At 40.4% G+C, this 14,607-nt stretch overlaps 1 protein-coding gene across 4 annotated transcripts in view; it reads left to right on the plus strand.

Moving 5' to 3' along the window:
- The window catches only part of APLP2 (amyloid beta precursor like protein 2), a 96,070-nt gene that overhangs the window by 53,373 nt on the left and 28,090 nt on the right, over window positions 1-14,607 (plus strand). For all 4 annotated transcript variants that reach the window (XM_037841958.1, XM_037841959.1, XM_037841960.1 and 1 more), the window contains exons 2-3: window positions 6,190-6,363; window positions 6,898-7,021. In XM_037841958.1, coding sequence (XP_037697886.1) covers window positions 6,190-6,363; window positions 6,898-7,021 — 298 coding nt within the window. The remainder of the gene's footprint in view (window positions 1-6,189; window positions 6,364-6,897; window positions 7,022-14,607) is intronic.

Genomic DNA, 14,607 nt, shown 5'->3' on the forward strand with positions numbered 1-14,607 from the left:
GAAATACTCAACAAGAATCTTATTTTATTAAATGGTGGGTTGAAATGTTTGATTCTTCAATTTTTTTGTTTGTTTGTTTAATTCAAAGCTTCATTTCTCTGCTGCAGAGAAGATACTCTGAAGGCTCCAAACTACTCACCCTTTTTGACAGCAATAAAAACAGAATTTCTTGAATGTTAGGCTCTGGGTCAGAATTATAATAGTGCTCCCATCGCAGGACAATAAAACTTAATATATGTACCTCTGGGGTTTTACTACCTTAAAATATGTGTCCGTTTCAGAATTGTATTTTTCAGGTGTTGGGGCCTGCTTTGATTGTACTTAATCATTTTCTCTTTTCTAACAGACTCTTTTAATTTTTTTTTTATTAAATTCAGTTTTATTGAAATACATTCACACACCATACAATCATCCATGGTAGACAATCCACTGTCCACAGTATGATAACATAGTTATGCGTTCTTCACCACAATCTGTCTCTGAACATTTTCCTTACATCAGAAAGAACCAGAACAAGAATAAAAAATAAAAGTGAAAAAAGAACACCCAAATCATCCCCCCATCCCACCCCATTTGTCCTTTAGTTTTTACCGCCATTTTTCTACTCATCCATACAGTAGATAAAGGGGGTGTGATCCACAGGGTCTTCACAATCACTCTGTCACACCTTGTAATCTACATTATTATATAATTGTCTTCAGGAGTCCAGACTGCTGGGTTGGAGTTTGGTAGTTTCAGGTATTTACTTCTAGCTATTCCAGTACATTAAAACCTAAGAGGTGTTATCTATATAGTGCATAAGAATGTCCACCAGAGTGACCTCTCGACTCCATTTGAAATCTCTCAGCCACTGAAACTATTTTGTCTCATTTTGCATCCCCCTTTTGATCAAGAAGATACTCTCAGTCCCACGATGCCAGGTCCACATTCATCCCCGGGAGTCATATTCTGCATTGCCAGGGAGATTTACAACCCTGGGAGTCGGGTCCCACATAGTGGGGAGGGCAGCGAGTTCACCTGTCAAGATGGCTCAGTTAGAGAGAGAGAGAGGGCCACATCTGAGTAACAAAGAGGTACTCGGGGAGACTCTTAGGCACAATTATATGCAAGTTTAGACTCTCCTTTGCAGTAATGAGCTTCACAAGGGCAAGTCCCATGATCGAGGGCTCATGTAACAGACTCTTAATAATGAAAGTATGCAACCCAGATTCAAATCCAGGCAGGTAATAAACAGGATTTTAAAAAACAAGACACAAACCTTTTTATTTTGAACTAATTTTAGACTTAAAAAAAGTTGCAAAAATACTGCAGAAAGTTCCCCTCTACCCTCACCCAGCTTCCCTTAATGTTAACACCTTAACCTAAATGTAACACAATTATCAGAACGAGATTAACAGTGGTCTAATCCTGTTAATTGAATTTTAGACCTTATTTGAATAATTGCACCAGTTTTTCCACAAATGTCCTTTCTCTGTTCCCATCAAGATCCCACACTGCATCTACTTGTTATTTCTTCTTAGTCTTTTCCAGGCTGTGGCAGTCCCTCAGGCTTTCCTGGTCTTACATGTCTTGCTGCTGGTGATGTTACCTTCTGTCACTTGGTTTCGATGGTATCTGACAGGTTTCCCTACTGTAGAAATAATTGCATTCCCTTTTGTATTAAGCTATAATAAGTATCTTGGGGGTGGGAGGGTACTTTGAGACTATGCTTAGACAAGATATTTTTTTTTTTTTTTTTTTTTTCCTACTTTGTTCGGTTAAGCCCTTTAAGTCTTTGGAGAAGATTCATGAACACAGATTTAAGTCGTTTTGATTTATGAATCACCAAGTACCACTGAGGATCTGAACAAACAGGAATGAAAATATTCCATAGGACCTTTGTATCTACCAGTAGATTGTCATTTTACTTACCTTTTTTTTGCATGAAAGTGTCATATGCTTTGCTCTCACCAGCATGCAGTGGTAAGGGCTGCAGATGCACTTCATTCCGTATTTATTGGAACTGGAGCTCTGCTTGAACAACTTGCCAGGGGGAAGCCTGGGGAAGCTTGAATTGTGTCTGTTAAGATGGTGGTGCCTTCCTATCCAAGTCTGTAATGCAACAAAATCCTCCCCTTTGGAAGATGCTGCCACTCATGCAGGCACTTTAACAAACCCTGAAACCAGGTTGATTCTGGGCAGTAGCTTTAGTGAGGCCATTAGCAGCTTCCTGAGGGGTGCCCCAGGAGTTGCATCTCTTGGGTTCATGGTTGAAGGCACTGGTTTAATTTAGATTCAGATTTAGATTTATTTATATTTACATATTTATTTATTGCTTTAAGTCCTTTAAGGTTTTCAACTAAGTTACTAGAAGCACTTTTTACCAAGTTGAATTTCTGTCTTTGGATAGCTAAACTCTTCTCCCCAAGCCAAATTAATAAAATGGAATTTCTTATTAAGAATGAATTATTGAATAAAATGAAGGCACTGGGCTAGGAACACAATTGATGCAATTTGTTTTCAATGCCTTGAAAGTGCTGCAGTGTGCATGGATCACAAGGACTGGCTTAAATGCCAAAGTGTGGGGCATTAATTTTCTTTCTAGAGGATTCCAGGTTCACAGGTACCAGAAGTGCTGACTTGGCAGTGCAATCCTATTTGCAGCGTTAGATTAGGAAGCAGATTGATTTATATATTGATGTAATGGATGAGGCACAGTGTGTGCTTAAGAAAATGGAGAGCACATTAAATAAAAGCGTTTTCAAAGCAAAGAAGTGCAGACGCTAAAGCCAGAATTATCCTGTTAGGCTCTAGGTAAGGTTAGGGTATGTTTGATTAGCCGATTCCTAGATGTGGTCCACAGAGGCTTTTTATGTTTCAGATGATGCCTTCCTGAGAGTCTTCCGTGACCACAAGGATTAATCTTTCTGAACTCAGAAGTGAATCACTGCAGCATATTAGCTGTCTGGAATCATTCCAGCCACTCCGCTTTTTCTTGGTGGTAACCGATGGGAGGGTCTGTTGCTGCTTGGCTGCCTCTTCCTGTTGCTTTAACCTCTGGTATTTTAGAGACTCTTTAGGGAAGGCGGTGCTGACCATCTCAGCACAGAGATCAAATGCACTTACCACTGAAATACTGACCTCTGCGGTGGAACGTAAACCGAACATTTATGCAGTTGCAGCTCTTGTGGTCTTAGCCAGCAACTGTGATGAATAACATGTGGGCATAATCTTCCGTGCTGATGGCCAGCGGCTTCCTGCACCAAAACTGGCCACTCTGGGGGCTGCCACTGGGCAAGCTCAGGCCAGTTGACACCTTGTCTTAACCTGTATTCTTCTTTAGAATTTAGGGGGTAGACGTTTTGTTTTCTCCTTGAGTTTCAGAAAGATTAGATACCACATCAGAAATCCTTTTTGTTAAATAACCACTTTTAATATTAATAAAACATACAAGGCTGTAGCAAGCATCTAGAAAATACTGCTCAAAATCTTTCAGGTTTCACTGTGGTAGTTCACTTCTAGCAGATTTAGGAAACATTCCTTCTGACTTGTTGGTTTGACTTTCTCACTTATGTATTTATCTTGTCATCTTGGATTTTCTTCCTTTTTTTTTTTTTTTTTTTCCCTGTCTGGGCTTTTGAAGTACGAAGCAAAAAATTTAGCACGAGTACTGGGATCAGTTATATGAAAGTGTCCCTGGGGTTTTGTCTTAACCTTATGTCTATATTAGATCCCTTTTCCTTAGTGCCATAATTCAAATTTCTAGATTATGACTCCAAGAAAGAAGGATGCCCAAAAGAAGAGGCATTTTTGTACAGTTCTTAAACTCAGAGTGAAAATTGTTAAGCACATTTGTCCTTTATACCTTTTAATAATTCGTTTGAATTAAGTACCATTAGTGTATTACCTTTTAGTAGGTATGTATTCCCTTCTACAGAAATCTTTTTTACAAAATGTTCCTTCTTTTAGAGACATGGGAATTCACATCAGTCTGTAACTTCATAGGCAATTATACTGAAGGCATAGGCTCTGCCTTCTCCTTTAATAAATGATTATTCTCACAGTAGGACTACACTTAATTCTAGTTAATAAACGTGCTAATTGTTCTCTCCATTGGTTTTAACTGAGGTGCTTTCAACCCTGATCTTGGCAACAGTTTAATTCCAAATTAGCTTTTCCACAGCTATCCAACAAGTGTTTTGTGTTCTCTTCTCACATACTAATAGAAAGCATACTAATTTTAATAAGCACTTAAAGCAAAACATATGTGGGGTGGTAAATTTGCTTGGGAAAAGATCATAATGTATTTCAAAATCAAATGTAAGGATTATTCTTGTCTGGGTAGTCCACCAGCACAGATAAATAAGAATAGCGCACATTTTCCATATATTTTGAAAGTCAAATCTACCCTTTCTTGCTAACAAGAAAACCGTTTCATATTTATGCTCTCTTTTGAAAGAATAACATAATAAACCAGTCACTTTAGCCCCTAAGGTGAACATTTTTCAAAGCTGTTTAAGTTTTATTTTGAGATAACCTTTGCATTAGGGGAGAGTATAAAATGCCACTGTAGATGTAGCTACTGATAATCGGCATATGGCTAAATGCAGAGATGTCTGTGCTTGTCTGGTGCATAATCCTTTGCAGGAGCCTTACTGTGCTGCCTGGATGTTATTTCCCACCTATCATTTGTGAGCAGTTAACAGCTAAGATCGGTTCATCAAAGAAGGGGATAGTAGCCAAAGAGAGACTTCCTGGAATAGTTCCCTGTTTATACCCAGCATGAAAGTGTTGGCGAAATCCTTGTAGAGTTCTCTGTCTACGTGCGCAATGGCATCACCCATGGAGGAATGCAGGGCAGATTGACATCTTCCTCTTCCTCACCCCCCACACGTAATCCATTGCCAAGCTCTGCCCATTTTACTCTGTTGAATCTCTTGAATCTGCTCCGCCCCCACACCACTTAGCCCTCCTACCGTTCTCTATCTCTGACTCTGCAACTCCAGCTTCCTGAGCCATTTCCAGACCACAAACACTCGTTTCCTTCCTCCGTTCTTTACCCTGTAACCAGACAGAGAATCAGTGCTGCAGTTTGAAAATATTAACTTCATGCTTAAAACCTTTCATCAGCTTGTAATGATTAAGACCCAAATCCTCTCTTGGTTTACAGACTGAAGCCTTGTCCTGCACACCTTTCCACCTTTTTTAGGTTCAAAGCTCTACTCAAATGCCATCTTCTTCAGGAAGCTTCCCTGTTCAGCTCCCTACCCAAGTCTAGGCTGGATTCCTTTTTTTTTTTTTAAATTACAGAAGTTGTAGTTTTACGGAAAAATCATGCAGAAAGTACAGAGTTCCCATAGATCTGCCCCATTATTAACATTTTTATTAGTGTGATACCTGTCGTACAATTGATGAGAGCGTATATTATAATTGTGCTATTTGCTGTAGGCCATGGTTTATATTAGGGTTCACCATTTGTGTTGTACACTCCTACGGTTTTTGGTTTTTTTAATTTAATTTCATTTTTATTCTAACATATACCAACTAAAATTCCCCCCTTTACCCATATTCAACTGTATAATTCAGTGGTGTTAATTTACATTCACAGTGTTGCGCTGCCATTACCACCATCCATCACCAAATACACACTCTTTCAACACTGTGTTGTTTTGCCCCTTAGAACACCTTGGAATGTGATCACACATTTTTTCCTGTGATTATTGACTCCTACACTAAACCATAAGCATCATGAGAACAGGTACCATAACATTTGTTCGCTATTATGTCCTAAGCATTTATTTAGCACACTGCTTTGCAGAATTAACAGTTGCTAACAATTTGGTGTGTGAGTGAATTAAGTAAAATTCCTGGAATGTTTGCTGTTGTGTAATTTTATGATTTGGTATATTAGGGAATGGAAAGTAGATTTGCTTGTATTAGAGTAGACGGAAGTCAGGTTATGTTTCCCAAGTCGGAAGTATCCCAGATGGGGATTGGGGGCTTAGATTTCCCATTGACCTTTCATTTGGATTATATAAGTCCAAAGGTTATTTTTTTATTCTGGCCCAGCCCCTGGAAAACTTGTTTATGAATATAAAAATAGTAAATAATGAAGATTTCCTAAAGATAACTTCTGTCACAAACTGCTGGATGACTTTGCCCTTGTGCCAGTTTTTTTGGAGTAAACCTGGAAATTTTTCCCTTTCATAGTCTCTTGCAGCCAATGCTGGAACAGGATTTGCTGTTGCTGAGCCTCAAATTGCAATGTTTTGCGGGAAGTTAAATATGCATGTGAATGTTCAGACTGGGAAATGGGAGCCAGACCCCACGGGCACCAAGAGCTGCTTCGGGACAAAGGAAGAAGTGCTTCAGTACTGTCAGGAGGTAAGAGTGTGGCAGGAAACCAGAACCCCCCCCCCCCGCCCCCACGTCAGGGTTGAATCTGTTAGATGCTCTACTCTTCTCCGCTTTGACCTAAAACCCAGGTGCTAATTAGTAGGGCACCAGGCCTTTCTCCTGAATGTATGATGTATGATGGAGACTTCTCAAAAGCCCTTGCTGTGTGTGCTCAGGGACTCATTTCTTTCAGGAAGGAATATTGCAGAAGGTCGGCAAGTACCGTGAGAGTACAGTCTAGTCACAAGTGGACTTGATACCTATTGGCTGTGTTTTGAGCTGAAAGCTTGCTGATTTTATTTGTCCTTAAATAAAGACATAAGAGAATGCATGGAAATGGTCAGAAACCTGCTTGTCAAAAGAAAACTAATAGTCATGGTATCTTTTGACTTGGGAACCACGCCAGTGGAGTGGAATTTGGATGTATATAGGATAGGGCAGACCAGGCTGGGTAAACACAGCAAGTAAACATCTACCCGCAAGTCGATTTATTGTATGTTTGTGGTTTCTTTTCCTTACCAGATGTATCCAGAGCTGCAGATCACAAATGTGATGGAAGCAAACCAGCCCGTCAGTATTGACAATTGGTGCCGGAGGGACAAAAAGCAGTGCAAGAGTCACCTCATTATACCATTCAAGTGTCTCGGTGAGTGCTCCCCTCGACATGTTTGGCTGCTTTTCAGGGAGTGGGTTCCCCCACTTTTAAATTTAATTTTCTCTTGGCTCGGAGTGAAATATCTATCTATCGAGAAGCTGAGGGCTGCATAAGTTCACCAGAAAATTTCTCTTTCGAACCTTTCTTCTTTTTGATTATGATTAGCTCTGCTTCTGCTGCTGCGGACATTGTTGTGTCTTTTGAGGATGAGTCTTGTTCATAGTATTGGGTGTTGCTGCCCCCTGAGCAGTCTGACTTTGTCCTCACAGTGGTGGTTGTGAGTGGTCCTAAAGCAGAGACTTCACCCAACACACGCACATGCAAGGCACCAAAATCCCATATTATAAGCCAGACCAAAATTCTGATTGTTTCCAGGAGGAGACATGGCTCGTAATGAGCCAGCTGGTGGGCACTCGGGTGCGGGGCCCTTTGGCACTTGCCATTCTGGAGGGTTTCTTAGGGTGTCAGGACTGTGTAGCTGGTGTAAACAGTCAGTGCCAACTTGAGGAAAGAAACAGGGTTGTTGCTTTAAATGCTCAGTGAAAGTATTCATCGTAATGACTCATTGCCTGATGCATCAGAAGTATGCTTACATTTCTGTAGTCTGGGTGATTCGGGGACAGATTTGCTTGGTCACAAAAGCCTGAAAGGGCAAAACAGTCGCTTTTAGATTATCTGTGATAGATTAACCTCTATGTAGCATAAACACAGACATCCTAAGTAGTTCTGTAGATGTGTCTAATTTTAGCCATCAAGTTAACTTACTCTCCCCTCCCTTCATTCCTTAAAACCTTTCCTCTAACAGCAAAGGGCAGCAGAATGGAATATCTTGCTTTCTCATTCTCACATCTAGCAAGGAACTGTAGCCAAATAACAGGAAGAATCAGCACCTGATAATAGTGTTGAAAATATGTAGCAGTTAAATTTGTGGTAAAAGTATTCATTGGGGGAAAGAGGACAATGAAATATGCTTTTTTTTTTTATTTTTCATTTTATTGAGATACATTCACATACCACATAGTCATACAAAACAAATCGTACATTTGATTGTTCACAGTACCATTGCATAATTGTACATTCATTACCAAAATCAATCCCTGACACCCTCATTACCACACACACAAAAATAACCAGAATAATAATTAAAGTGAAAAAGAGCAACTAAAGTAAAAGAGAACACTGGGCGCCCTTGTCTGTTTGTTTGTTTCCTTCCCCCACCTTTCCGCTCATCCATCCACAAACTAGACAAAGGGGATTGTGATCCCATGGCCCCCCCAATCCCACTGTCCCCCCTCATAAGCCACATTTTTATACAATTGTCTTCAAGATTCATGGGTTCTGGGTTGTAGTTTGATAGTTTCAGGTATCTACCACCAGCTACCCCAATGCATTAGAACCGAAAAAGGGTTGTCTGTATTATGCATAAGAGTGCCCACCAGAGTGACCTCTCGGCTCCTTTTGGAATCTCTCTGCCACTGAAGCTTATTTCATATCCTTTCACATCCCCCTTTTGGCCAAGAAGATGTTCTCCATCCCATGATGCCGGGTCTAGGTTCCTCCCCGGGAGTCATATTCCACGTTACCAGGGAGATTCACTCCCCTGGGTGTCTGCTCCCATGTAGGGGGGAGGGCAGTGATTTCACCTTTCAAGTTGGCTTAGCTAGAGAGAGAGGGCCACATCTGAGCAACAAAGAGGCATTCAGGAGGAGACTCTTAGGCACAAATATAGGGAGGCCTGGCCTCTCCTTTGCAGCAACAGTCTTCCCAAGGGCAAATCCCGTGGTAGAGGGCTCAATCCATCAAACCACCAGTCCTCTATGTCTGTGGGCATGTTAGCAACCATCAAGGTGAGGCAGACCAATACCCCTGCATTCTCCACCAGCTCCTCCAGAGGGCTCTGCATATTTTTTTCCTTATTTTTTTTTTAAACTTTTTTTTTTTCCTAAATCAACTATATGAAAAAAAAAAAATTTTTTTAAATTTAAAAAAAACATACAATAAAAGAACATTTCAAAGAGACCGTAACAAGGGAGTAAGAAAAAGACAACTAACCTAAGATAACTACTTTACTTCCAACGTGTTCCTACTCTACCCCAAGAAAGTAACCTAATATAGCAACATTTCTGTGAACTTGTTCCTACTGTACCCATCAGAAATTAACAGACCATAGTCATTCCTGGGCATTCCCAGAACATTAAATTTACCCACGATAGCTAATCTGTTCTTCTTGGATTATTGTTCCCCTGGAGTATGCTTTTATAACAGCATCTTGCAGTAGTGTGAGATTCCTTAGAAATTGTGAGTGATGTGATTTAAGGATGTTCTTCCCTTCAGCTCTAAGAGTCTGTGGGTGTGAGGTTTTAGTTCTCTATACGGTGCTCAAACTTAAGTGAAAGGAAGTTGTTCTTGAGTATTTGTAGACAACAGATAGATTGTACTTGACATCGATTCTTCTTTTTATATAGGTTCCTCCTTTTGCATCAACCCCCCCCCCCCCCAAAGGCTTTGGTGACCTGGTCTTCCTCCCCTTCCTGTAGGTTCTTCTGGCTCCAATCCCCACCTAGACACCCGTGCTCGCAACCTCGGAGACCTTTTTATTCCTTATCCTCCCACATCTTGTCCGTTTCAAACCCTGCTTATTCTTACCTTTCAAATACTGCTTGTCTCCGCAGTTCTGAAATGGTGCACATAGGCAGCCCAGGGCATTGCAGCAAATTCATACGGGTATTGTGAGTAGTTTTTATTTTCAAGGGAGACACAGTGATACCTGTCAAATGTCCTGCAAACTAAGAGCTGGAGTTAGTTCCCAGTTTCAACATTAGATCACTCCATTCTTTTCCATGACCTCGTATCTTTGCAAAACTGGGTTTTCGGTGGTTCTGGTAATAAACAGGAAGAGTCACACGAAAATCACTGAGGAAGAGAAAAAAACAAGGATGGTGGTGTGCAGTCCGATGACAAGGTTGGTGTAGTTGTGCAGTGCCCAACAGGCACTAAGGTGTTAGAACACAAATACTTATTTGCACCTAACTACTTAGCTTTTGGGTTGTTTGTTTTGGCCTAGTGGTGCCATGAAAAACTACTGGGAACTGAGAAAATTTGGGAGCGTCTGGCTTCTGTCCTTCCTTTCCACTGGATCCCACTGCTCAAGTTCAGCATTTGGCCATTTCTTGCTGGGTGTGTGACAATAGTCCCCATACAATTTCTCTCAGTTTTGTTGCCCAAGCTATTGTCCTTGATGATTTAAAATAAAGATGTAATTATGCCTGTCCCCTGCATAAAACCCTATAGTATTTTATTATTATTTTTTGTTCTTAACTCTGATTCTTTCTGCTGTAAGGAAAATGTTCAAAAATAGATTGGGGTGATGAATGTACAACTATATGATGGTACTGTAAACAGTTGGTTGTACACTATGGATGATTGTATGGTATGTGAATATATCTCGGTAAAACTGAATTAAAAAAAAAACACCCTATAGTAGCTTTCTTTCACCTAAAAGAATTGTGTTTAAGCTCCTGTTACGGATTGAATGAATCCTGCCCCCCAAAAAAGATGTGTTTGAGTCCTAACCCCCAGTCCTGTGAGCATGAACTCATTTTTAAATAGGATCTTTGAAGATGTGATTCGATGAGATCAAAGTAGATTAGGGTGGGCCTTATTAATCCAATATGACTGGTATCTTTGTAAGAAGAGGAAGTTTGGATATGCTCAGTAGGAGACAGATGGGGGAGAGAGACGGTCACAAGATGGAGGCAGAGATTGAGTTACGGATCACTGGCAAGCCATCAGCAGAACATTACGTTATGGATTTCAGGGAATTTATGACCTGCTGACACCTTGATTTTGGACTTCTAGCCTCCAGACTGTGCTGTGACACAATCAGTTCCTGTTGTTTAAGCCAACTAGTCTGTGGTGTTTGTTAGAGCAACCTGGCAAACTCAGCTCCTTAGCTGGCCTTAAAAACTCCCCCTAGTCTGGCCCTTGCTTAACTCTTCCTCCAGTCTCCCATTCCCTGCTTTGTGCTCACACTTCCCCAACACTGAACACCAGGTGGTTCTGTTCACAGACCTGCCATTGTTTGGAACATTTCTTTACTTGGCTAGTTTTTCCTATAAAGGAAGCCTTCCCTCCTGGTCTTATTTTCTATCCAGATTTCTTTAGTAATCCTTGCTTCTGTCATTGCACCTGTCATACTGTGTAATAATTGGCCATTTATATCTTTTTCCAGCTCGATTGTAAATACCTTGAAAATAGGGACCCTGTTTTAGTTTTCTTTGTACCCTCAGCATCACAACAGTCCCTAGAACATAAGATACACTGTTTATGATAGTTACACAAGGACCCTACCTTTATTCCTTTATTTTACAAATGCTATAGTTTGAATTTTTCAGTGTGTTACAGAATCAAATGAGGAAATGATATTGTCGTTGACTAAATGTGTAAAAGACAAATGCTGCTATAATCTGCTCAACATCGTCTTTGTTTTGTGGTCACTGAATGAAGCTTTATACAGTCTTCATTGTTAGTTAATTCAGACAGTTATTCTTGTTTTACCACAACACCCATTTGGACAGCTTCTTAACCAACAAGCAGAGCTTTCCATTGTTATTGTGAAGTAGGTGCAGTTGCCTGAGCCTAAGCTGTGGGGGACCAGGAGACTGGCGTTTAAGGGAGGTAGGTAGTAGAAAGGAAATAGTGCCATTTCTTCCTTGTGATCATCTAAGAAGCAGTGGCTTTTAATGTCCTCTGTCCTGCGTCCCCCTAGACCACCCAGGTGGGACTGACATTGGTTAGCAACCAGCACCACCACCTTTTTTCCATGTACTCCTTAGAAAGCCTTTTGGTGATAACTCTTAGAGTTACTTCTGCCTCTTTATATTAAAAATAATTTCAGATTCACAGAAGGGTTGTAAAAATAGTTTGAAGAACGCCCGTAATACCCCATACTCAGATTTCAGATTCTCTGGTTATTAACATTTTACTGTATTAACCTTAGTCATTCTCCCTCCCTCCCTACACACATACACACACTCTCTATCTCTCTTTCTCTTACACACATTCACACACTCACACATACACTCTCACACACAGACTCTCTGCTGAGTTGTTTCATTTTTTACATTTTAAATTTAAAATTTGCTAGGAAGTTGCAGAACATGGTGCCCTTATTCCGTAATACTTCAGTGTGTATTTTCTAAAAACATGGACATTCTCATGTATAGTCATAGTACAAACATCAAAATCAGGAACTTCACACTGATCTAATATCTAATCTGTAAACCCTATACAAGCTTAGCCTGTTGTTTCAATGATGGCCAGGATCCAATCCAGGACCACGTCTCATATAGTTGTTTCTTAGGGCTCAGGCTGATTACTTTATAGAAAGCATCTCAATTTGAGTGTGTCTTACAATCCTTATGATATATGCATTTTTGAGGGGGATATCACAGAAATGATTCTGTTTCTTTTCTTTGTATCTTACGAGTTGATGATGACACTCTGTTCCATTCCTGGTGATAGCTTTTATCACCTGGCTAAGATGGTATCTCCATTAATTTATTTAAATCATTTTGAACTCATTGTGCAGATCTGGCCAATAGGAGCACCTTCAGGGTGATTCCTGTATCTTTTTTGACATGTCCCTATCATTCTTTGAGAATGTCCTTACTTTGTGGTACAAAAAGATGCTTGAGGCCCGTCCTGTATTTTCTCTTCCTTCCCCTGGAGTTAGCCATTTCTCCAAGAAGCCCTGGTTCCTTATACTAAGTATGCTTAGTGCTACTAGAATTTTAGAGCCTCTAGGTCCACCCAGCAGACAGAGCTGAGAAATACATGTGTGTATATATAGACATACATGCGTCTTTATATTTATGTATATGTATTGAAAGCAGAGAGTTCATAGTGATACCTCTAATTCCAGCCTCAACACCAAGGATTATTCTAACCTTGCCCTTTTCCATTTTGTAACTTCCATTCTCTGACAGTAGGAAACCAAAGTTCTGTTATCCTCAGTATATTTACTTGTTTGCACAATAACCCCTGTAAAAATAACCAGTCTCTCAATCCTGTCGGCCAGAAGGTTGATCCCAGACCTGTCCCCTGTGTTGTCATAAAACCTGTCTTGATGAAGGAGGAGGAGAAAAGAGCTTTAAAGTGGTTGCACCGTTTTGTTTTTTTTTTAAACTGATTTATTGAGATATAACTCACACACCACACAGTTCACTCATTTAAAGACTACAGTTGTTTTTAGTATGTTTACAGAGTTATGCAACCGTTCTCAATTTTTTTTTCCATTGTATTCACCAGAAGTAACCACAGCAAGTCCATTAATACACACCAAGATGAGGACCACATGTTGGAGTAGAGATGGTGTGGTGTGTTTGGCATTGGCTCCCACACCCTCTTTAAGATGTTGCTGCCATTTTTCCACATCTGCGAGAATGAAGACCATTCTCAGCAGCCAGACTGTTAACATTCCAGAAAATGTCGACATCACATTGAAGGGATGCACAGTTATTGTGAAGGGCCCCCGAGGAACCCTGTGGAGGGACTACAATCATACCAATTGTCGAAGTCAGTCTACTTGGGAAGAAAAGGAAGAGGCTTCGGGTTGACAAATGGGGAAATAGGAACTGGCTACAGTTTGCATTCTCTGTAGTCATGTACAGAACACGATCAGGGGTTTTACACTGGGCTTCCGTTACAAGATGAGGTCTATGTATGCTCACTTCCCCATCAACGTTATTCATGAAAGTGGGTCTCTGGTTGAAATCCGAAATTTCTTGGGTGAAAAATATATCCATAGGGTTCGGATGAGGCCAGGTGTTGCCTGTTCAATATCTCAAACCCAGAAAGATGAGTTAATTCTTGAAGGAAATGACATTGAACTTCTATCAAATTCATCTGCTTTGATTCAGCAAGCAACATCAGTTAAAAACAAGGATATAAGAAAATTTGGGGATGGTATCTATGTCTCTGAAAAAGGAACAGTTCAGTAGGCTGATGAATAAGATCTAAGAGTTATGCAGCAGTGGAAACAACAGGATGCCAGACCTATTTGCAGTTTTAAAGATGGAATAAAATTCACCGGTAAAAAAAGTATGTTGCTGTCTAGCAAACCCAAAGAAGGTTGAGAAGATGGGGATTTGGGAAAACTAGGATGTGAATATGTTGTCTGGGTGCCTCTAGTAATTGGTTTGGGTGTGCTAGGGTTATTACTGCTATCCCAGGACACCACTATTGTTTTTCTTAGTAGGCTGGTATTGCCCCGTAGACGTCTTTGCTCACCACATGGCTGAGCTCTGCCTTATTCTCACTGTACTTTACAGCCCACCAATGCGACTCTTTTAAACTGATGCTTCATATATTTGGTGAGACACTTCCTCTTATTCACATGATCCTTATATCTTATGTTGCTAGTACTCTCTTCCCATTAGCAATAAAATTTTAAAATTGATAGATAGGGTGGTCAAAGTGGAACAGTTGGTGAGGTTGCAAAAAAGCAAAGCTACCACTCTTTTGTAGGAATGGGGGCTTAGTCATCTCTAGCATTTATAAGCCCTTGGCCGCTGCCG

The sequence above is a fragment of the Choloepus didactylus genome, chromosome 6 (assembly GCF_015220235.1).
Source record: "Choloepus didactylus isolate mChoDid1 chromosome 6, mChoDid1.pri, whole genome shotgun sequence".
Taxonomy (NCBI): Eukaryota; Metazoa; Chordata; class Mammalia; order Pilosa; family Megalonychidae; genus Choloepus; species Choloepus didactylus.